This window comes from Colossoma macropomum, unplaced genomic scaffold, assembly GCF_904425465.1.
Source record: "Colossoma macropomum unplaced genomic scaffold, Colossoma_macropomum, whole genome shotgun sequence".
In the NCBI taxonomy this organism is placed as follows: Eukaryota; Metazoa; Chordata; class Actinopteri; order Characiformes; family Serrasalmidae; genus Colossoma; species Colossoma macropomum.
Window position 1 is genome coordinate 23,888,308 of NW_023494785.1, and position 24,107 is coordinate 23,912,414.

General features: G+C 41.0%; 2 protein-coding genes across 2 annotated transcripts in view; both read left to right on the forward strand.

Moving 5' to 3' along the window:
- Positions 1-1,033, forward strand: part of eif3ea (eukaryotic translation initiation factor 3, subunit E, a) — a 34,316-nt gene extending 33,283 nt beyond the window's left edge. The window contains exon 13 of the mRNA XM_036587832.1: positions 819-1,033. Coding sequence (XP_036443725.1) covers positions 819-857 — 39 coding nt within the window. The 3' untranslated portion in view covers positions 858-1,033. The remainder of the gene's footprint in view (positions 1-818) is intronic.
- A 3,322-nt stretch (positions 1,034-4,355) lies between these two features.
- Positions 4,356-24,107, forward strand: part of rspo2 (R-spondin 2) — a 62,845-nt gene continuing 43,093 nt past the window's right edge. Inside the window, exon 1 of the mRNA XM_036587843.1 lies at positions 4,356-4,995. Within this exon, the coding sequence (XP_036443736.1) occupies positions 4,896-4,995 (100 nt within the window). The 5' untranslated portion in view covers positions 4,356-4,895. The remainder of the gene's footprint in view (positions 4,996-24,107) is intronic.

The window sequence follows — 24,107 nt, forward strand, 5'->3', positions numbered from 1 at the left end:
CATTTATAAGCTATCATCCAACATGTCTCAAGGGCCACAGACATTGAATTATGTTGTGAGTAAGTAACATCTCTTTTGCAGCACTTTAATAGTATGTTCTTTTAATGTCTTGTGTCAAAAGTCAGTTTCTGCAAAAAACATGTACAGCTAAACATTTGGGATTCCCATAAAAAACTCTGAAAGGATTCTCTAACAGCGTGACATTAAATACCTGCTTCCTGGCATTCTTTCTGCCTGTGAAAGGACCCATATCATGGAAAAACAGATTTTCCTCATGTTACTTAAAAAGTTGAGTTGGATGTAGTGTGTAAACATTGCAAGTTTCGAAATGCATCCTTTACTGCCCAGTCCATACAGCCTGGAAATGGAAACTAAGCTGCAAAAACAGCTCTTTTTGTAATAACTGTTACTGTCATGTTACTGAAACCAATTTGTATATATCCACCTACATCAGTTTATCTCCAGTCACTCACTCTGAAGACCCGTCTTTTGTTTGAGGCACAGTACAGGGCAGTCAGTCAGCAATGAGCTCATTTGCATATGTCAGGCTTAAAGGCACACTAACGAAACAGCCTGTTTGATTCAAAGAGACAGATAGTTTGTAAAAAGTTCATGCGAGATGAATTATGACAAATACAAGTGGAAATATATAGGATATGGCCCTTTTTCGTAAGGAACTTCAGTACCTTTTTTCTGTCGATGTATACAGTGATCAGCCAAAGACACAAACAGCTTTACAACCAACCATGAACAAACCACTTGAACTATGTGTGAACTGGGTAATTAAAGCACTGCACCTCTCTCCTCTCTTTCTCCAGACTCCTAACTGGGCTGCTCAGGACACAGGCTTTTATTGAGCAGCGCTGTGGACGGTATTCTGCCATGTTCATCCTGTTCCTCTCCAGCATTCCCCTTTTGCCAATGAACATGCTGTTTCTCCAATCGTGACCTTCAGAGGAGTGAGAGTGAAGCCTTATTTTAACGCTGGATTCAGTACATCTGGTATTCAATAAAAAAAAACACCATTACAGAACCCTTTTCACCCCGTGCTTGCTTTTTTATTTCTGGACATTACAAATGGTGGTTGAGGCTTAAGTGGTTGCTCTCCTTTGTGTAATAGATGAAGTTTTAATGTGTGCACTGAGTCATTGAGTGGGATGGGATAGGGGCCTGCGTTTTCGCGAAGCGATGCATGTATGCGCCGTGATGATGAATGAATGTTTAGTCTGCCGCATTTTTACGGCTCTGCACCGTAGCAGCCCACCACTCCGCTGCGGCAGACCCACTCGTACGCTGGAGGGAAGTCAGGGAAGAGGGCATGGAGAGGTGATGTCAACTCGCTCATTGCCATATGCAATGCCAGTCATGCCTTCTGTCTGCACGCAGCGACGCTGGGGGACTCATAAGCCTCCATTAGCCAACAACACAATCAGCTTAATGCCCCTCCACCTTTACCTCCCCCCATCCCTTCTCATCTCATCATCTCTGTATCACAACAGCTGCGTTCTTTCTATGTTTGCCCTCTCTCTCTCTGTCTCTCGCTCTCTCCCTCCGTCACTCTCTTTCACACAAACACACACACACAATGTGGTGGCTAAGACTTGATCCATGTCTCTGTCTGTTTTGGCCTCTCTATCAGCTGACACATTTATGAGCGCTGTCTCGCTGGACGAGTGAAGAGGGGGCTTACGGCTGCCATAGTGTTCAGGCTCCCAGCCAGACGGCTAAAACGTTGACGTCACCTTTACTTTCCCAGCGAGTGAGCAAACAAGCGAGTGAGCCAGCCGGCGGGTGGGCGGGCAGCCACGGCCGGAGTGGGGGGGGTGGTGGCTAAAGTGATTGGTTTACCGGTCCTTTGCCATGACACATCGTGAAAATAAAAACGCTTCTAGCCCTTAATTATCACATCCACCTTAAGAGTGCTGTCTCAGATGTTTTAGCAAGACATCCAGACCAACAGCAGACGTGCGGCTGACAAGCTTGTCCACCACAACATCTGTCACTCCAAATAAATAAATAAACAACCAGGCGAAAGGTCAATATAGGTTTTGGTTACAATGGCTACATGATCTTTCCTTTTTGGTATCACATGCTTTCTCATGAAAAGGTTAAACCATTTGATCAAAACAGCCTGCGTAATCGGAATAGATGCGCTGTTCTGTTCAGTCAGTTTTGGTCAAGATGCTTTTTCTGTAATGCGTAAAGGTTTCTCCCCCTACACAGAGCACTTTGTAAAGGCAAAAAGTTTGGAAGACTTGAAAGTACCTTTAAAAAAAACTGCTGATTGCAAACCATTCATACACTAGGTGAAAATATAAAAATTCTGCCTGTTTTACAAATGAAAATAAAACTGGTTCTTTAAAAAGGGGGTTCTATATATCACCAAAAAGGCTTCCACTACTGTTATAAGTTTCTTTGCCTAAGATAGTGGAAGGGTTATAGAAAGTTTTGTATGCTGACAGTAAATGTAGATAAACATACTGTGATGTAGATGCACTGTGTCCTTTACAGCATGTTGGTGACTGAAATGCTTTACGTCACACGTCAACCTAAGCATTAAACTAAGCAAATGATGCAAGAGGCTTTCAAACAACACTTCAACTGCACACCTACTGAAAGGTACATCTGTGATTAAAGGCTCTTCAGCATAAGTGAATCAGTGTTACCTATTGTCATTCAGTTGAGCTGCTTTTTAAAATGTATTTTAAAGACTACTGGACTGGGGGAATCCACTTTTTGGTTCTTTTAAATTGTCAAAATTGACAATTTAGTGCCCTTTAATAACTGGGACAAATCGCATCTCTACATCAAAGACCTCCAAGAAAACAAGATGATACATATATAAATGCTCTTGAGATGTGCAGGTTGAGCTTTTGTAAACAAGGACAAACGCTGGAGAACACTCACTGAACTGAACGGGATTTTTTGTGCGTGTGTTTGTGCGACTCTCCGCAGAGCCATCAAATCGACTGTTTTTTTCATGGTGTGTCAAAAGTACTATGTGCCTTAATGGCGGTTCACCAGAAGCCGGTCTGGCTTCGCGTATTTCAGCGCGAGTTTGTCCAAACCTCATCCTAGAGGCTTTCTCGGTTATTGTGTGTACATCACAGTGGAAATGGAGACATCCTCAAAAGTGAGGAGCATAAAAAAGGGACAAATAAATAAAAGATTAAGTGCCACACCTAGTGGTCAAGCTGGGTAAAACATTTGGGTTTAATTTAAGGGAAAAAAAAGAAGTTGAGAAAAGCAGCGACGGCTGTGGAGATGAAGGTGCACAGATGCTTACAATTAAAAAATCACCATAATACACGACCATTCACAAGAGCGCTTTACTTCTAACGCGTTATAACGCGGCGGTGGCACCTGTTTTCATTGAAAAACCTCACAAATAATCCACAATTTACTTCAATTGCTTAACCAAGCGTTTCTGAGTAAACCTTTCATTCACGGGTCACATTATAGTTTATTCACTGACACCTGGACGTGCTTCAACACTGGTAAGTCTAAAGCTCCACGTCATTTGTACTTTTAATTGTAGAAAGAGCTAATGAGTCAGAAACACGCTGAAGCTGTCACGTTGATTATCAGATATGGTTACCGTAACTGAAGATCTGCACTAGGATTCTGATGAAACTCATATTTACACAATGCTCACCCTCATCCAAAACATGATTAGTAGATCAGCCCGGACATGTTTGATGCCTGAATAGGTAAAGTTTGCTTCTTTAGTTGCACTGGAGCTACAGGGCTAATATAATAGAAGTCTATCTCACAAAAAAAAGATTTTGGGTTATATAGACTCGTAACTCCAGTTAAAAGCTGATTATGTAAGAGATGAGGAGAAAGTGTATAAACCATATTTACTGGTGAATTAGTCCTTTCAAATCTCTGTAGAGCTGGTTGGTCTTAATTGTACGCATCATCTTTAAAATCTGTAAAAGGGAAACGACGCCCCTCTTTTGGCAGTGCCGGGTCTGTAGAGGAGGGGGGGCTTCCAAAACTCTGAAAAGCCTAACAAGATCCTGGGAGCCTCCACGTGACAGCAGCAGCAGGGCTATATAGTAAAAGCAGGGAAAGCATCAGGACCAGCAGCAGCAGCAGCAGCAGCCTGTGCACGAGCAGAGAGATCCACACCGAGGCTTTCCAGACAGACAGGAGATCACAGATTCAGGTGTTCGAGATAAAAGTCTACTGACACCATCATCATCACCATCATCAGTGAGCTTTTCGCGTCCACGGAGTAACTTCCTTAGACCCTGTGGAGCTGTGAAGCGAATCTAGAGGAGCTGGAGAGGACAGAAAAGTTTCCTTCAGGAGGGATGCTGTATGCTCCAAGCCCACTGTGGCACTCTGAAGGAACTTGATCTCGCGTTCTGTTACGGATCGGACGTTTTCCCCACTTTCCCCACCAGGTATACCCTCTTCCTCCTGATCTTCTTTTCTCTTCCTCTTCCTTATCCTCTTCTTTCTTCTTCTCTTTCTCTTTCTTCCTCTGATCGTCTCTGTGTTGAATTGGACGTTTTGAGCGCTGGTGATTGCGCTTCACTACAGTGTTATGACTGAACGGTGTTATAAATCCGGACAGCGCGCTAAAGTTTAGTTTCTTCAGCTGGTTAAGACCGACCGCGTCGCTTTAACTCTCTCCACAGACTGCTGGGACACTTTTCCCGCGTGTTTTTTCCTCCTCATCCTCTTCATCCATGCTTTGTAAAATGACTTTCCTCGCTGATGGTCCGCCGCGCTGCCCGGCTAATGAGTGACACACCGAGCTCCGCTTTTCCTTTCTGGAAACATCTACACCTTCAAACCACGCATACGGAGCCTGGAGAGGAAAACTCCTCCGACACGTTTACTGTCCCTTCTGACCTGAGTCGACAGCACACACAGCCGCCCAGATGCAGTTTCGACTCTTCTCCTTTGCTTTAATTGTGTTGAACTGTATGGACTACAGCAACTGTCAGACTCAGCCGCACCGCTGGAGGAGGAACAAAAGAGGTAAGAGGGACAGAACGGGGACAGACTCTCACACAGACTCACTGCACTGATATAGGCTCACTGCACTGATACACACTGATATAGGCTCACTGCACTGATACACACTGATATAGGCTCACTGCACTGATACACACTAATATAAACTCACTGCATTGATACAGACACACTGATTATAGACTCACTGCACTGATACACACTGATACAGACTCACTGCATTGATACACACACTAATAATAGACTCACTGCACTGATATAGACACCCTGATACAGACTCACTGAACTGATTTAGACTCACTGCACTGATATAGACACATTGATACATGCAGCACTGATATAGACACACTGATACAGACTCACTGCACTGACATAGACACACTGATATACACTCACTGCACTGATAGAGACTCACTGATTCAGACTCACTGCACTGACATAGACACACTGATTTGCACTCACTGCACTGATATAGACTTACTGCACTAATATAGACAAGCTGATATAACCTCACTGCACTGGTACAGACAAACTAATACAGACTCTAATATACTGACACGATTGCCACTCAGTCATTTCCACCTGGTGGCTCTCATATAGTGGCACTTTGAAATTGATCACAGTATATTACACTTATTCGTTTTTATCAAAATTGTCCAATACAGTTATATTATTGTTTTTTTTCTTTGTTTCTTGTGTTGTTTTATTCCAATATGCTCAATTTAATAGTCATTAAAATTAAGCATAGACAAAAGCACTAATATAATTGTTATACTGTATAACCTGATGTGTGGTTTTTGGTTTTTGTTTTGTAATGATGCTTAATTCAGTAACTTGGTTGGTTAAAATGACCGTATTCATTTAGATTCACATTTACCTGGCTAACAAACACTTTTGTCCTGAGCGCCAGAAAATCAATTTTCCCTCGTTTTTATCCCTTCAGAAACAGAAGTGTAGCTTTGGTTCAGTGTATGTTCTTATGACTTGTCGTGAGCAGCCTGTGAGAGGTCTGGTCTGGGTTTACTGTGGTAGTAAAGATAACTGTGCCGGTCGTGACCGTCGCACTGTGGACATGGACACACGTCACGCATCAGCTGGTGCTTCACCGCCACATTACCTAACTTTACCCTATGAAATGACGGGATACTGACTTGTCTCAGTTTACATTACTGCTGATCTGTCTCAGAGCTTTTACTGCTCTGCTTTGCCGCTATTGGGGATGTTAGCAGTCTGCGGGCGCCTTTAACAAACTGAAGTGAGCAGCAGGTAGCCTACACTCCCAAAACTGAAGGACTCCGTGCCAGGTTCAGATTTGTTGCCTTGCCAAATTAAGTAAACATTCGTACTTAGCGGCTTTTATGTAAGTGTGAGCTCGTTCTCACCAGTCTCACTGACCTCGCTTCACAAGGACCGTCATCACAAACACGAGAACTGACCACTTTAATCTCAGGTCGGCTAACGCTGCGGCACAGGCTTCAGTTACGTGCTATCAGTGTTAGCTCAGTATTTATGCTCCTTTAGCTACACAGATTCCTGCAAAGTTAAATCTCTCCTGCTGTCTGGGGTCCTGAACCTGCAGGTGGAACTGAGGGGTGTGACTGAAAGAAGTGACTTTATTCTCAGGTGGAGGGGGTTTGGATGAAAAGGTGAATAAACGTCTCCTCATCTCAAATGTTAGATAATTGATCACAAACACTGGCAGCCACTTCTAATTGATCACAGATAACTAGCACTGATTGGTTGGTTCACGTATCACTTCAGGTATCACTCTCTGAGGGCCAGTTTCCCAGACCCTGATTAACCCTAAGCCTAGACTAAAAACAATTTTCCTTGGTGGGACTGTAATTAAACCCAAAACTATACCTAATCCAGCCTTTAGGGATTGAACCTGTTGCATGGAGGAAGAAATGAAGGCTATGTAATTTTTTTTCCCACAGGTGAAAACTTATAAGTGTCTCATGTAAGCCTTACTGTGCAGAGCAGCACCGACTGAATGTAGGAACCTGTCAGCTCAGTATAGGACAGTTGACTCTGAGACACTGAGATGGCTGAAGAAAGAGATGATTTAGAGCAGATATGCATTTCTGGCTTTCTCCTTCTCCGAGATGTTGAACTGGGAGGCAATCATAGGTTTAATCATATGCATGGCATGCCAAGGGGAACCTTCACTCCGGTTGCACTGCCCATCTGCAAATAATCAGGCAATCTCTGCGGGGTACTGGCACACACACGTTTTCTGCTCCCCTATTTTTCGACGAGAACTGTGTGATCTCAGATACTCAGAAATATAATTCTCTTAATGGAATCAAAGTTTTATATTTATTTATTTAATTAATACATTTTGGCATGTGAGTGAGTGGGAGCTGAGAGGGTGATCACTGAGGAAAATAGTGGCAGAGGCGCAAAGGTGAGTGTATCCTTTGTGATAAAGAGATCCAAATTAGCCTTACATGGCTGTACTAATTACACCTTCCTCAGGTCTTGTGCGCTCCAACTGCAGGCTGCCGAAGCCGTGCACAGCCCCTGATCTGGATGTTTTTAGGAGGGTGAAAAGGAGGAATGGTTTTTGTTGTTTTGAAGTAAGTGAAGCCAGGAGCGACTTTTTTGAAATGCTGTGGCAGATGGCCAAGCTTTAGATTTGCTTCCTTCCTTTATTTATCATGCTTATTGAGAGAACCATGGGAGAGAGATCACGGTTCAATAGACTCATGAAACACTCAAATATGGTTTTGCCCTGAGGGTTCCTGTGACAGCTTTATATACAGTCTTTGCTGGCACACCGCTCTACAGAGGTATTTGAATCATTCCAGAGACGGCAACCATGCATTCTGCCTGAATACCATTGTGCTACTATTATGCTCCTTGCAGCACATGTGGTCTCAACTATGAATGTGCATTGTTTGAAGCGTCATGTGATCATCACTGTACTAATGACGTTTTGACCCAATCCATGGCAGGACTCAAATTAATGAGTCATCAAGAGTCAGTATAAGAGGTAGTCTTGTAAAACAGCGTCCTCCCAGTGCCTCAGACTCGGCCCTGTTTGTGCAGTCTGTTTGAATAAAACAAAACCAACAGCAAGAAACATATTAAATTTACACCTCCTCACCCCCTACTCTGCACTCCACAGCGAGCAGAAAAGGTGCCAGAAAGCCTTGCTATGATATCATTGCTATTCTCCAGGGTATTAGTTTTCATTTTTATTCCCTGGCTAATGATGCCACCTGCTGACTACATAAAAACCAAAAGCTCAAGTACCAGTGTGGCCCAGAGGAAGCAAGACGCAGGACTCAGGCTAGCAGAGCTGTGAAGGAGGGGAGCTATTAACTCTTTGCTGCTAACACATTTGTGAGGAAACCTTTTGACAAAAATATAGAAATATTACTAGAATTACTGCACACTCTTTAAAAAAAAAGGTGCCACAAATGATTCTTTGAGTGACACCAACTTGGAAAAACAGATTTGTGTCAAGAACCTTTTAAAGATTTAAAGAACCTTCACATAACGTAATGCTTCTATACAAACTTAAATGTTCTTTTCTTTATAGAAGCTTTGCATTATGAAATGGGTTTTTAAACTTTAAAAAGTTTCTTTATAGTAGTATATCTCATTTGTTAATGATAATGATGATCATAAAATAGTTCACTTCTGTTTTTAAGAGTATAGCATTTGATTTAGGCCTTTCAGCAAAGAATTTATTGAGATGCATGTGTGTAATGATTGTTACAAACGTATTAATGTTATTTGAAAGTATTCCCAGAATTGTCTTTGCTGGCTCTGTTTGCGGTTAGAAAAGGCTTGAGGCAAAGCCGTTTTGGAGTACCTAGCTATTCAACCTGACAACACAGGTTTTGTAGGGGTTGTGGAAAGAACACGTCTATCTGAGTCTCCTTAACTATGAACTCAAATACTTAAAAAGGGATTCCCAGTTTAGGACATGCTTTATTTGAGGATGCAGTAACAGAATACAGAGGAATTGCAGGGCATTTTGGAATGTGTATCAGTAACCTCTAGGCTGTATATTTGAGGTGCTTTGCTACTGTTTCACGTTGGGAGCATGTTTCAGCTTCCTCTCTTTAAATATTTAATGACTTATTATTTTTGTTCATAGTATATTTTGACATGGTGTTCGTTTGGTATGGAGGATAAAATGAGAGCCATTTGGGCAGCTTTTTTAAGCATTTTTAAAATGTTTTGTCCACAAAGACTGAAAGCACAGCATGTGTGTGGGCACGCGTGCATGTGTAGGGTATTCAGACCATTACCCAGACTTTGGCTGCTTTTTTTACCTTTTATGTGAAACTTAGTAGCTGTGAGAGCAGTTCAGAAGGAGCTACTTCTGATTAATGGTCCGATTAAGCATTTGGTAATGGAACTAATAGAAGCGTATAGCCGGAAAGTCAAGGGCGCTGTAATCCATGGGAAAGTGGTTAAAAGGAAAGGCTTACTGCTGTCACCGAGCTGCTGAGCAGCGTGACGGACACTGAGGTGATTAAGGAAAAAACCACCTGCACTTTAACACTAACGAGAACATGATGCACCATCGTCCTCCTTAATAGGCTCGTTCTTAATCTAACTGTAAGGGATCTCTGGAGCAGGGCTTCTGGAGCTTTTTGCTTCCTGAAAGGCAGAGAGAATGCGGCCTCAGTGTCCAGGCACCTGTATCACCTAGACATGCTGTATCTGGAATCTCTGTATTAGAAAGTGGTACTTAAGAGCTGGTACTTTCTATTGTATTTAGTATTCAGAATGTCCATCATCACGCCACAAAAACTGTAGCTGACACTACAACACATTTCACAGCACTGCTTTCCACTTGTCCATTGAAGCTATCGTCCGTCACGTAACTGGTTCAGGCGAGGGTATCAGCACTTTTTTCTCCTTTTCCTTTCTAATGAAGCAGTTTTACAGCAGTTTTAAAACATCACAAACAGAACAAACAGTGGATCTGATTATCGGAACAAAATCACAATCACAAGTTTACCTGTATCCGAGAAGAGTCTCCTCATCGCACGGTTAGTACAGCGCAAGAACTACTCAGCAACTACTAGGCCACCAAGATAATCACATTTTAGTAAACAATTTTAAATATAGTTTAGATCGCTATAAAAGGTGAGAATATGTGATTTGATTGGCTCTTTAAGGAGTTTACGCTTCACTTGTGCACACAATAAAAAATGAAGTGTATAAAAGGCAACAAAAATGTTGCATTGCAATGTTTTGATGCATGTCTTGAGCAGTGAGTGTAAACTGAAGCATTCATTAAAATGGAAGCGTATATGTTCCATCAGACAGACGGCTAATAGACACTTCAAATTTTTATTGTTTTTAAAGGTGCTTTTGTGAAGAAGTTTTCAGATACTTATTTGGAAATATCAATAGGTATTCAAGGCCTGTAAGATGAATGTTCAGGCCAGCATATAACACTTATAGTAGAAGCCAAATGTGTTTCAGCAACTGCACATTGCATGTTTCATAAATAAGTTTTCTGTTCTTCTGCTAAACACAGGAAATGTTGTCTAAATTATTGTTTGTGCTAATCGAGCTTGTGATACATAAACAGTAGATGTAGATAAGGTTGAAAAACGCTGGAGTACGCATTTATTCAAAATACATATTGGTCAGTAATTGCTATAAATTAATCAGTAAGTACTATGTAACTTATATATGCATAGTTATAAGAATGAGAAACTGGAGTGTGGGCCCACATACAGGCACTTAGAGTTTAAGGAGTTAATATAATCACAGACATAATGAGATCTGATCTCTTTTAAGTTTTATTCTGTCATGCATGGTAAATGCTTCTAATTGGTTCTGCTTCAAGTCCACGGTGAAACTGCAGAGAGCCAGATATCACAGAACTCACTCATGGTGACTGGAAATACAACTAAAGTGTGAGAAAACAGCATAGCGAAACTGTCAGTTTATCATTCCAGCATTGATTAAATTACTCATTGAATTGTGTGAATTGTTGACTGAATGGTGTGAATACTATGACCAGTGCTTGAACAAAAGAGACAAAAGTCAGAGACCACCCTCCACTGATTTAATTTCCAGTCAAAATGACCATTAAATGCAAATGGCAGAAAAAAAGAATATTACACAGAAGTCTCAACAACTACAATGTCAAAATCTTTACCTTTATTACAGCTTCTTTTTTCAATTAAATGTGCAGAAATATTTTTTCCACACCTTCAAAGTAAAATCTCAGAAGTTGGCTGCATTTTCTGCTTCTAATGATCCAATTAATCCCAAATACTGAGGTCTCAGGTGACCAGTCAGTTGTTCTGAGAACACAAGCAGCTTCTTTGTTTGATTTGTCTGTTTTCTTGCTCAGTAACAGCTTCTTGACGGCTATACGTCCTTTTAGACTTATAGCGTTGAGTTGTCTTCTCACAGTGGAAGGATGGACAGAAACATCTGTGGGTTTTCCAGATCTGAAGTAAGCGTGGAGCTTGATTTGTTCGTATCCCTCAAAGATGAAAGTACTGTTTATCTGCTGGTGACAGTTCTGTGGTCTACCAGGTCCCAGTTCCAGTTTTGTGCTTATTTTCCTTTGACTAACTTGTACTCAATGGCAGTATAAAATGGAAATTAAACGAATAAAGGGCAGTCTCTGACCTTTTTACAGTACTGGGTAAAGAGCTAATAGAAGAAAACGTACTTGTTCAAATAAGTCTTTATGTCTTAGTTTGATTGGTTCACTGAATCTTGACTGGCATAGACAGTCATGGCAGAGCGACAGGGAAGAGAACTGTTGAATATAGAGCTGTGTTTGCTGAAAGCTTACACAAGGTCCCAGGTTAATGGGTGTAAGTGTTAATGTTGGCCCCTGCTATGTTCATGCAATATAATACTGTGATTAAGTGCCTGACAGGCAGGGAGAATGCTCTAAGAGGCTTTTCTAAAAAAATGCCGTTTGCCACTCTTCATTTGGAAAAAGTGAAAAGGGCTGCAGATGGCATATCTTTTAACGAGGGCTTTTCACATGATGCCACCCTAATCCATGAGGTGGATGTTCTTCCTCCAGTCAGCGAGTGTGTGTATGTGTGCATGAATCCCCAGCCTGTTGCGATCCAATAGCCACTTTTTCCGGTGGATGGGGTGACTTTCCTGTTCCGCTGGCCCTCAGGCCTTGGACAGCACTTCTCCGCTGGCTCGTTGAGTAGCTGGTGTGATGTGCTAGCGTTCACCCCACCGCAACATGGTGTGATCGTTTTACCAAGCCCCTGAAAAGTGAGCAGAGGTTCGTGATTGTGAATAGCCTTCACGTAGTGCTCAGGAAGAAGAGTTCCTGACCAAGGAGGGCTGTCTGAGGTGAGAGAGAGAGAGAGGTGGCTCGGGAGGAAAGGGAAGGTAGCTGCCGTGAGAGGAGCATATTTGAAGAGATCAGCTGGAGATGGTTTCATTTGAGCTTCGTCACCTGAGAGGGATTAAATCGCTCACACTCATACAGTCCTGAGGTAGCACAGAAGCGAAGGAACATTTTCTGTCTCTCTGTGTCTTTCTCACATAGTTCTCACTTGTGTATGTATGAATCTGAGTTCAAGAATCTCTCATCTCAGATAAATTCCGTTTCTTAAGCTAGACAAAGTGAGTTAAGTATGATTCTCCCAAAGATTCCTCCTAAAAAGAGGGACACATTCAGATCTTTCTTTGAATAACATACTTTGTATCATGGGGTGGGCAAAATGGCAGAAGTATAAAATCACAATAAGACATGTTCATGTTACACAGTACATGTCTTGATACATACTTGATACGTTTCTCTGATGTTTGATGAGTTGTAACAGAAAAAACTCACCATTAACATTTAAAAATACTGTCAAAAACTTCAGACCTCCTTCCCGAGCAGATTAATCTGATGATTGCAAGTCGAAAGAGTACTCAAAGAGAACTCAGTCAAAACTTAATAAAGGGTGTGTCTTCCAAGGATGTAACTGAATTATCTACTATTGTCATCATATCTTCATCAGTATAATGTTGATTTAGCATTTGAGACCTAAACATTGAGCTGTATTTTCTTTTGAGCCTCTGTGTGTGATGCTAATTCATCAAAACGTATAATGTGGTCTGAAAAACCCCCACAAAATCCAACTCAACACCTCTGACTTTTAAATTATTATTTCAGGCTTTACATGGTGACTCACTGCAGCACATGCACATAGTTTACTGTTTTTGTTGGTTTGTTTGTTTCTCCTGACTCAGTCATTCTACTTCTATCAATTTGAAACAAAAATCCAACATAACGCTGCTGTCGGAAGAAAACCTTGTATCTTTATTTTTGTCGTTTTATAGTTTTTGACATAATTTGAAAAAGCCTGTTGCCCTTTACATTGTGTGTAAATTTCATGATGAATGGACCAAAAGAAACAATTGAAAGCCAAAAATTACTTGGAAAAAAGTCTGGTTCCATTGACTTACAGTAAAAGTAAAGTTCTCCTGTAAAGTTCTCATTTTGGAGATACAAGGTTTTCTTTCTACAACAAAGATAAAGTATTGACATTGGAAAATACAAGCAGAAAATGCTGGATTGCATAGCAAGAACAAACACAATATGATCCTGTAAAAAATCAAATTAAAAAGTCACAAAATTGCTTATAACGCGACATAACATAAACTGTAGTAGGTAAAGAGTCAAGAGGCTTTTATTGTCATTCTTTCTATGTACAAGTACACAGTGGGGTGAAATTATGTTCCTCCAGGAACAAGGTGCAACATGGTACAAAGTGCAAATGTGATGGTGTTGCTGAGGGATGATGGTGTTGAATGCTGAACTGAATGTGAATGTGTCATGTGATGACAACAGTAAGCACATGTAGCCTAACATTAACATAAACACATGTAGTTATCCCAGTATTATACTAGAATTACAGTTCTTTTAGTTTGAATAGTCTAATTTAAAACATTTACACTGTAGGTGATACTACTTTCTGTCTTTGTTTAGTGGTAAAAAAAACAGTGTAAGTCATGTTATTGGTGCTTCTTCCTCAGGGTGTTTGTTTGAGCAGTCTTACTTACACAGTGAAATTCTCCAAAAAAATAAATCAATAAAAATAGCTTGGTTTAAAGCTTAGAATTTTTTTAAATAAAAATATTGGATAGGTTTCAGTGTCAGTTCTGGTACTGGAAAAAGAAAGACATATTGTAGCATCTCTAGTTTCATCGCTAGTTCTTGGAAGAGAGAGAGTCTAATATTTTATTCACTCTGTCACCAGTAGATTTGTCCTCAGACATGTTTCAGCTCCGATTGAGCTCCTAGGCCACTTGCACCACTCTGATGAGGAACATGCGTGAGCAATTGTGTTCCAACAAAGCGCCGTCAGTTCTGCTTTAGTTGATTTATTAGTTTAATGACAAATCTGAAGAGTGCAATCACTGAGCTGGCTGGTGTATTTGGCTGGTACTGCTGGGCTTAGCTGCTGCAGTGCTATGGCACTCCTCTGGCTTCCTCTCAGAAGGAACAGCAGTGGCATGAACTCACACTCAGACAGATTCCTCCAGCCCCATATGACCCTCTGTGGCTTATCTGGTTTTGGTTTTCTTTGTTTTTGTTTACCACAGAAACACCCCTTCCCCCAACAACTACAGTTAGCTTTGACTCATTTAAACACACCCATAGGCTCCTGATTCAGATTTGGGGTGATTACCCCGCCAATAGCCCGTCTCTGTTCGTGAGCTGTTAGGGAGAATGCAGAAGTGTTCACACAGATAAAAGAGTGCTTTTTGTAACACTTCTACACATCATCCATTTGTCTTGTCATGGCACTTCGCGAGTGAAATGTTTGTTGTGTGTTAGGATTCGGGTTCTCTGTGTGTATTTTTTTTCTCCCTCACAGACTCATACACAAGGGGATCCTCTCTTCCCCCCTCAATCATTGTCATCGGAGGATCCCATGTGCTGGCAATGCTAAATGCCAAACAGATGGTTTTCTTTCAGGCCACATTTTACCGCACTGTAAAAGTTCATTTTCGGAAATGTGAAATAAAAAGGACTTATTATATAAATCTTATAATACACTCCATATTCACCCAAGGCGATTGGAAACTAGAGGGCCACAGACAAAAGGTCCAGTGTGCCACATGAGAAAGAGACACGTTTATTTTTAACCTTCACCTTTGTTACCACTTTAATAGCAACCCTCCAAAGCAATTATACCTTAATATATTTTCTTATAAAACTACTAAATATGGTAAAACAGTTGGGTACAATAGACCTTAGTTTACTGAGCAGTAAAAGTCTTGAATGTGGGACTTGTTTCCAAAAGGTGTGCATGAAACAAAATTGCAAATCATTTAAAAAAAAGTGTCTTGAGTCACACAATGGCAAAATGGAGAAGTCAATTAAAGACAGATTCAATAAAACAGTGTTACAAATAAGTATTAAAAAAGTAGTTCAATTCTATAATTCTATAGGGGAAAGTTTATGAGTTCCACAGATTATTATCACAGAGATCTTGTATTTTTCTTTTTCTGTTTTCTGTCATTATTTGGCTTTTATAAGTTTTTTATATCTCTGTAAGTATAAAAGTGCTGTTAAATCAAAATAACAACATTCATTCAAAATCCAAGTCATTTTTTTGATGGGGGGGGGTGGTTCATTTGTTTTTACATTGTTTCACAATAGTAGGCTTCCTTTACATTGACTGATATAGTCCAAAATTGCTTAGAATAACATTAGCTTGCATTAAAAGTTGCATAATGTCATGGGTTGCCAGAGTTATATTTTCCCCCATTTATTGAGCGCCTTCCATTTTTGCTTGATAGCTTGGAGTTCCACTTGAATGTGAAAAAAGGGAACTAATGATATTACTGCGAATATTGAAAAAATGCCAAACTGAGTAAGGTTGACTGATCACACATTTTTTATATGCCAATTCTGTGATCATATCAGCAAGCCCTGTCACCAGCAGTTTGACCTGTACTTGACCCTTTATCCAGTGTGCCTCAAGCTGGACCCCACATCCTCAACACCCACCTAATGTCAAGTGAGGAGAGCTGAGAGCAAAGACTGGCTAATGAGGTGTTGAAAGAGTGTTTGGGACAGTTTGAATTGATGTTTTTAAGTGCTCATTACCTGGAATATTAAGCCTTTTGCATAGCAAAAGATGCAGTATATAAAGTAGAAAAAGGAGGTGAGGAGTGTTATGTGTTTTACAATCCATGTCCTGTGTTTAATTGTTGATCTTGAGAAATAAACTCACGCTCCTCGGTCTCTTTTGTTCTCTTTTGTAGCCCAAATTGTCTGGTTCCAGTTGTAGCCGACAAAGTTCTGTCAAAATTGTGCTATAGCTGGACAAATTCTGTCTGATCCCAGTGGTTGCCTGACAAAAATCTGTCAGATTCCAGTGGTAGCCTTAATTCTGAGTGTAGCCTGAGAAATTCTTTCCAATCCAAAATGTAGCCTAACAAAATTTTGCCTGATCCTCACTGTAGCCCAACGAATGTCTGCCTAATTTTGACCCAAATACAATTTTGTCTGATCTCAACTGTATCAAAACAGAATTCTCTCCGATCCCTATGTTAGCCAAACAAAATTCTATCCAATCTCGAATGAAGTTGAATAAAATCCTGTCTGATCCTGACTGAAACCAAACAAAATTCTGTCTTGTCCTGACTGTAGCCTGACAATATTTTGTCCACACCTGACTGTAACCTGACAAAATCCTGTCCAATCCCAACTGAAAACAGACAAAATTCTGTCCGATCACAAATGTAACAGAACAAAATCTTGTCCAATCCTAACTGTAGCCTGACAAAAATTTATCCACACCTGACTGTTGTCTGACAAAATTTGTCCAGTTCTGACTGTAGCTTGGAAAAAGTTCCATCTGAACTAGACTTGTAGCCCCAAAAAATCTTTTTTATCCCAACTATAGCCTGACTGTAGCCTGACCAAATTCTGTCCAAAACTGACTGTAGCCTGACAGGATTCTCTCCGTTCCAACTGTAGCCTGACAAAAGTAAGGATAAAACTTGAGCAATAGCAGGGGTAAAGCAGGGGTAAATGCAGGCCAACATCCGTTAAAGGTGGGAGAAGGGCTATTACAAACCCGAACATGAAATTTGAACCTGACCCGAGCCCCACAAATATTTGAGAAATTATGTCCAAACCTGACTAAACTCCGACATGAATAGTCAGGTCCCGTCGAGTTCTGAGAAATATTTCAAGCTCTACCTCCTATCCAGCCCTAATCGATCTGTGAGGCTTTTGCTGTAACATGAGCTGCGGAGGCCCCCGCAGACGCATGCACACACTCACACAGCAGCGGATGCTGGGCATGTGGGGCCTGTCTCCGGCTTTTTTATTTACAACCATTGCCTACACAGATCGCCACGGCAACTCCAGGGCAATGCGGGGCTGCCCCGGCCCCTCCTCATCACTCTGCCACTCGACAGATGGACAAGCCTCCTCTGTTCCCCTGCATGTTATAGGGCCTCTAATTACACTCCCACCCCACATCAAACCCCAGCTCAGCACGCCTCGCCTTCGCTCCTGGGTGGAAACGAGTTGGTCAGATGAAATAGAGGAGCTCACGCTTGTAATTTGGCTGTCCGGAGGATGTGGACGGAGTCGGGGTCACCCTCTCATAATCTCTGTAGCATAGTTCCTGCCTTGAGTCATCCTGCTTGGGCAACTGGAAGCCACCAGAGCTGAGCTGAAGAGTGCAGAAGCCGATCTGGCCTGGCTGCCTGTGTGTGTGTGTGGAACTCAGAAGCCCTGGTGTGGTTTCAATCAGGTCCAGGAATGGAAGTCATTACAGAATCCTGGTGCTGAGCTCATTGTCTCTCCATTCTCTCCATTCTCTTCCTTCTCATTCATTCTCTCCTTGTCTGGTTTTCTCTCTCTCTCTCCCTAAAGATCAGAACATGTAGCTCAAACATTAAGAAGTCTTTGAGGGTCACTAGCAGTAGATGCACACTCCCAAATTGATTTCAGACTGTTTGTGTAAGGAGCTGTTGCCTGTTTACTCTAAGTGTGGTCAATTTATCAGCCAGTTCAGGCACCGTTCACACATGGCAGGTGAAGGAATTCCACATTTTGCTTTGACAAGCCTCCAAATTGTACACTAAAAGAAGCTGTGAGCAGTAGTGACAAGGTTATGACATGGTTATGGCTCTGGATATAAAACACTCAATTAGTTCTATCACTGTCACTAAATGCTTTATGAGCCTTGTGTCTCAGACTGAGAGGCATTGGTGAAAGCCCTGGAGGATGGGGCGTGCCCTATATGAATGTGCTTGGGGTGGCTGTGGTTGTTCTCATTGTCTTTGTTAATTTTGTTGCCCATATAGTTTTTGAAGTTTTACTTCAGCAAAGTGGCACTCATAGAAGAGCTGTGGAGAAGAGTCCTGTTTGTGCTTTGCAATCTGCTGTGCATAATTTGGGCAAATTCATAAGCTTGAGTTATGATTTTAATGTGCAAGTGCTCTCCAACACATGATTCCAGCTCCTTGGTTTCTGAATATGTTTTGTTGCAGAAGACCTCAGTTGTGGTGAGTTCATGCATTTTGCAACTCTCTCTCTCCCTTTCTCTCTCATGGTTTCTGAGTTGCGCAGCAGGGACCAGTCTGCGGTAGAGATCATGGTAAAGGAAAAGTGTGGGGCAGAGAAAAATATCCATCAACATTTTTCAGATTCCTGCTTTTTTCTACTCGGAGTTACTCTCAGTTATCCACTTGTATTACATCTTGGCTGACTTTTCTTCAGCGCCATACTATTTTATTTGGACCTGGGCCAGGCCTCAGGCACACACTGTCTTTTCTTGCGTAAACAGCTGTCACAGACAGGGGTGGTAAGGAATAGGTGCATGCAGGCAGAGGTCAGGTGTAGTTTACATGTTTACACTCTAATGACTTCGGTGACTGACACTGCCTGATAAGACATAGGGCCAAGAAATTATGTGCTGTGTGGCCAGTTACTTCACTTATCATTAGTTAACTCTGTTTCTGGATTTTTTTTTCAGCTGGACAGTCCTGGTTAATATAGTTGGCTGCAATGTTTATGTGAGAGAATGGCAGCAGGGCAGGGCTGTGTAGATAAGAGGTGCTCATTTTTCACTGCAAGGTGTGTGGCGTCTTCACCTGTAAGGTGAGGGTTAAGAGAAGTTTGTACTCTTGGAGGTTGCTTGTTTTATGCCATCCATGTACACGGGGCATGCTGACAGAGTCATTTTACCTTTACACTGTCCAATCTATCATTTAGGTAAAATCAAATGATCATCACATCCTCTTGTTTTGTAAGCATGTCTTAACTCCACTCTTTCCTAACATCTTAAACTTCAAAGGCCTGCATGTGCCTATGCTCTCAGGGAAAAAGGTTAGAAACTCACTGGGGCAGAACCCTCTTGTCACTGGAGTGGTACCCTCATGGGTACATCTCAGTGCCTTTAGTCAGGGAACATAATTGTACCATAATTCATTGAAATTATATTTTCCTTTTTTAAGTTGAATTGACTCCACACACCCCGTCTCTTCTCCAGGCTTTTTATTTTATTGTTCTGTTTTAAAATATTAGGTTTATTATATTAAAAGGTACAAATATGTACTTTTCACCTGAGAAAAACTTCTATAAGGTACACAGTTGAACCTTGTTGTACCTTTGAGGGTACATTTATACTGTTTGTACCTTGATGAACGATAAATGTACATGCACAATACCTTTATTTCTAACAGAGTACATTACTTCCGCACTCTCATAGGTTCATAATACATATTAGTTTCATAGTACTAAAGATATTTGTACTATACCCTTAAAAAGTGGTTCCTCGAGGGTTCTTTAGTAAAGATAGTGGTTATATATAGTACCATGACAATTCAAATAAACACTTGAATAAATGTTTCTTTGCCCTGTTAAATGGTTATTATCTAAGATGTTTCTGTGAACAACCTGGTTCTACATAGCACCTAAAAAGGTTCTGCTGTTGTTACAAGTCAACTGTTCTTTAGAACTTTTTTAATAACAATGTAGTTACTGAATTATTAGTCTGATGAGTGAGATTAAAAACTGGATAACAAGCCTGAGATTGAAAGAGCTAAAATTGCAAAACAGTTGGCATGTAATCTGTCTTACTATGGCTTTTTTTTCCTTTTTTCCATTGTTACATACTTCCCCCTATAACTTCCATGTTATAACAATCCAATCGATACCACTTTACAATAACACTACCTTTATGAAGTGTTTATAAATGGCTTAAAATAGTTTATTAATGGTTAATAATTAAGTCATAAATACCTTAAAGATCATGAATGAGCAGTTATAACACATGAATTTTCATACTGATAAGATTCTCCTTTGAAAGAATCTTCACTTCTAGGGAATTTTATGAGTTATCTGTGAGGTTACTGCTCTGAAGCACTATGCTTCTTATCATGCCGCCATCTCTTCAGTGAGCCGCGTGAAGGATGAGTAAGGTGCTATGATTCTCGTGTAACTGCTGCTGATGTTTGTGAAACAGGAGTCTCATTCCTGGGCACTGGGCTTTTGAAGTGTGCTCCGAGTGGCCAGGACCATATGTGAGAGTGTGTGCGTGACTCACTGTGGGCACCCCTGTGGTGTTCCACACTTTTGACCCTGTGGTTCATTTCTGAACTGGCCCGTTGGAGCAGGGTTGAGCCAGGCTGTGCCTGCGAGCTGCAGAGGGAGTCTCATTAAAGGGTTAATAAAGTACAACTGTGCAGCATGGTTTGCGTTCCTTGTGATGGCAAAGGAGGCATGAAAAGCTTAGGGCAAGAGAATGTGAGGAGCCCTGATGTGCATGTTTTGGTCAGGTTCGGCCATCATTTCTCAAATATCTGTCAGGCTTGGGTCAGTGGCATTTCACGTTCAGGTTTTCATACCCGTCTCCTTTGATGGATTTTTGCCCTACATTTAGCACTGCATTAGTATTTCTATTTGCCTTATTCTTTCTCCCTGCTTTTATCTGTTATGTTTTATCTCTTTTATTGTGGGGTTGAATAAGTAAAAAACAGGGAAAAATTTCTGTTTTTTAATAAATTATCAATAATTTGGAACACTAAAGAGGAGAACACTAAAGAAAATGGTATACAGCTTGCCCTAACTTTATATAGTATAATAATGTCTTGATTTACATGTGTAATGGCGTTAATCGTGAAATTAAAAATTAATTTACTATTACATTGTAATAGTAATAGTAATAGTACATTAGTAACATAATGAGAGCCCAACAGACTGCACCAGCAGCGGTGGCAGCGAGTTAAAGTTGGCACTATGGAGGGGTTGGTATTGTGGTTGCCTGTTCTGGAACCTTGACACGATACCGTGGACGTTTTTATTGCAGTTTCGGTCTCTGTTTCAGAATTGCTACTCCCCTACTGAGAATTAGACTTTTTGACAATCTGTGATATACATATCCTACATTTTTCTTGTTTTTTTCACTGAGGTCCAGTTATGATGTTTATGATGGTTTATGTGCCAAAAACAGTCATTTTGTATTTTTACGTGACCATTTTCCAACCTCTCTTTGTCCCTTACAATTAAACAGGCTGTTTCCTACCTGCCTTTAAGTCTGACATACCTAAATGGACTGTGTTCTAATTGGCTGCCCTGCATTGTGCCTCATTCGAACTGTTGTCCAGGTTGAAATACTCCTTATAACTTTGGCGTGAATAGGTGGGGCTAAACTGTAGGTGGATGTATGTAAATGTGCTGGGTGTTGTGACATACGAAAGGGACAAAAAATAAACAAAAAAGAGAAGGAATGTGTTTTTCAGGCTCGTGTCAGGTACGGATTCAAGAACTGATGCTGTAGACAAGTTGAGTTCAAACAGAATGTTCTTGATCTCTATTCAGGTTTTGAATAAAATTTCAGGCTTGACTAAAGTTCTAGTGTGTATGTGGGTATGAGTCTGCTTTGCTTAACATAAGAGCCTCCAAATATTCAGGGCTTTGTTTTTGTATGTTGGGTGTGGTTGGTTGTTATAAGATCCTGGTCAGAGGTAAGGGGTGTAGAGAAGTGGACCAGACTGGCCAGTGTCACATGGGATGAAGAAATCCCAATCAGCACTCAGCCAACTCTTGAAAAACAGCATGTGTGAGTGAATTACAGCACATCAGGTAACAGGTGTGAAAATTAGGTGTGAGATTTATGTGTGATAAATCACCAACAGGTGTGCCAATTTGAGCCATTCCACTTTCTCTCTCTCTCTCTCTCTCTCTCTCTCTCTCTCTCTCTCTCTCTCTCCTCTCTCTCTCTCTCTCTCGCCAGCTCCCTCTGACTTTTATTCCTGTCTTTCACTTCACTCTCTCTCTCTTCGCCTTTCTGTTTGTCTATTTCTTTCTCTGCCCGTTCACTTCCTCTGTTTTGAGCTCTCTTAAATAGTGAGAATAACCCTACCATACTGCCCTAAGGGAAATCTGAGAAGTGGAAAAGGTCTGAATTCCCCCTAAAAGAGTGAAACATAAAACACATGTTTATGTCTCCTTGGGCGTACCCCTCCGGAGAGGACGACCCTCATGACGAATCGCTGATTGCACTACCCGCTGCTCCAGGAGGCTCTTAAACCTCACAACACCTGCACACGTCTATTCAGCCCCTCTGCGGCCAGCACTTGAAAAAGCTCTCGCGTGTCTGGAGACAATGAGAAGAGCTCATCCAGCCTGCTCTGTATGATGGCCTGTCATTGCTTTTGCTGCTACTTGAAAGCATACTCCCATGCTTTATCTGTTTTTGAGGAGTTGAAAAAGTTTCTGGACTTTTATAAAACACATTCAATTCTTAAATCTAATTGGCTGAGCCACGTTGAAAGCTGTTTATAAGTACTCAATATACACTTCACCGCACACATCACTTCATGGAATAGTCTTTGACTGTCATGTTGTTTGGCAATCATAGCCTACTGGTAATAAATTCCATTGCTTTGCAGAAGAATGGCCGATTATTATATATAATACATTGCCAATTTTTTATTGTGTTGTATTAAAAAAAAACGAAAAAATCTGTTTAATTTGATGGTGAAATGACTGTAATGCTCAGTCTCTTAAGGTTTATGGCTTTATTTAATGAAAGTCATGAGCAGTTTTTAATCCCTTGATAAGAAGGTCGTTTTGAGCTTTAGGTCATCAGGTGGCCATTCTGAAGGAAGACGACAACAGTCATTGTTGTTTACTGCAGCATTGGTACTCCAGTGTTTATCCACTTTATCTTTCTAACAAGCAGTGCACAGTACATTCACTGCAACTTAACCCTGGCTATAGATGCAATATTATTTCATTAAGACCAAATTGTAGAGACAAGAGTTTAATTGTTATTGTTAGTGTTCCAAGACCCAGTCTCTACACTGACTGAAGGCCACCCCTGTTCTGCCAACTACTTGCTCTTGCAGGGCATGTTTATAGATCACAACCACCGTTTTAAGCACAGGGGTTTAATCTACACATCCATCAGTATCTGCTACGCCTACTAGTTTTGCAGCACAGGAACGTTCTGGCTGAGCTAATAAGTCGATAAAACAAATGTGTTTACTCAGACACATGCTGCAAAATCGTTATAAGCACCAGGATTGCCCTAAATTGTAAACATATGCATACAGTACAATCTGTTAAAGCAAACTGAGGAAAAAAAAGACTTGAATCCCCAAATCCCGACTATTTCCAGCTGTAAATTAGTCAGAGGCGAGGGCCAACATATTTTCTGCTGGAACAGAAATGTGCTTTTGGAGCATAATGTGCCCTGCCCCCTCAACCACCAGTACCCTTGTTTTTTTTAGTCTTTAGCAAAGTGTGACTTCCATATAACTGTAACAAATAAAGTCATATGTAACAAATGTGGGTGGTTTGATGTCTCTTTCCATGTACCGTCCTTAACAATGTGGAACAATGCGGAGCTGTCAGGGAGCTGGCACACTTTTAATGGGCCATCTGAAGGTTTTATTGCATGGACATGACTCTTAATTTCTTTTCCAGGGCAAGTGGCAAGAGTTTTTGGCAGCTTCAGACTTTCATCTGAGCTTCAGTCCAGACATTGTCAAGCTTCAGCAAAGATCTTGTGAACCTGATGGTTGAACACACCAGAGAAAGCAACAGTGTCGTTTTATCTGTAGTGCGCTACATTTTATACTGCTTTTTAGTAGTGCACTGGCCAAATGCATAAAGGAAA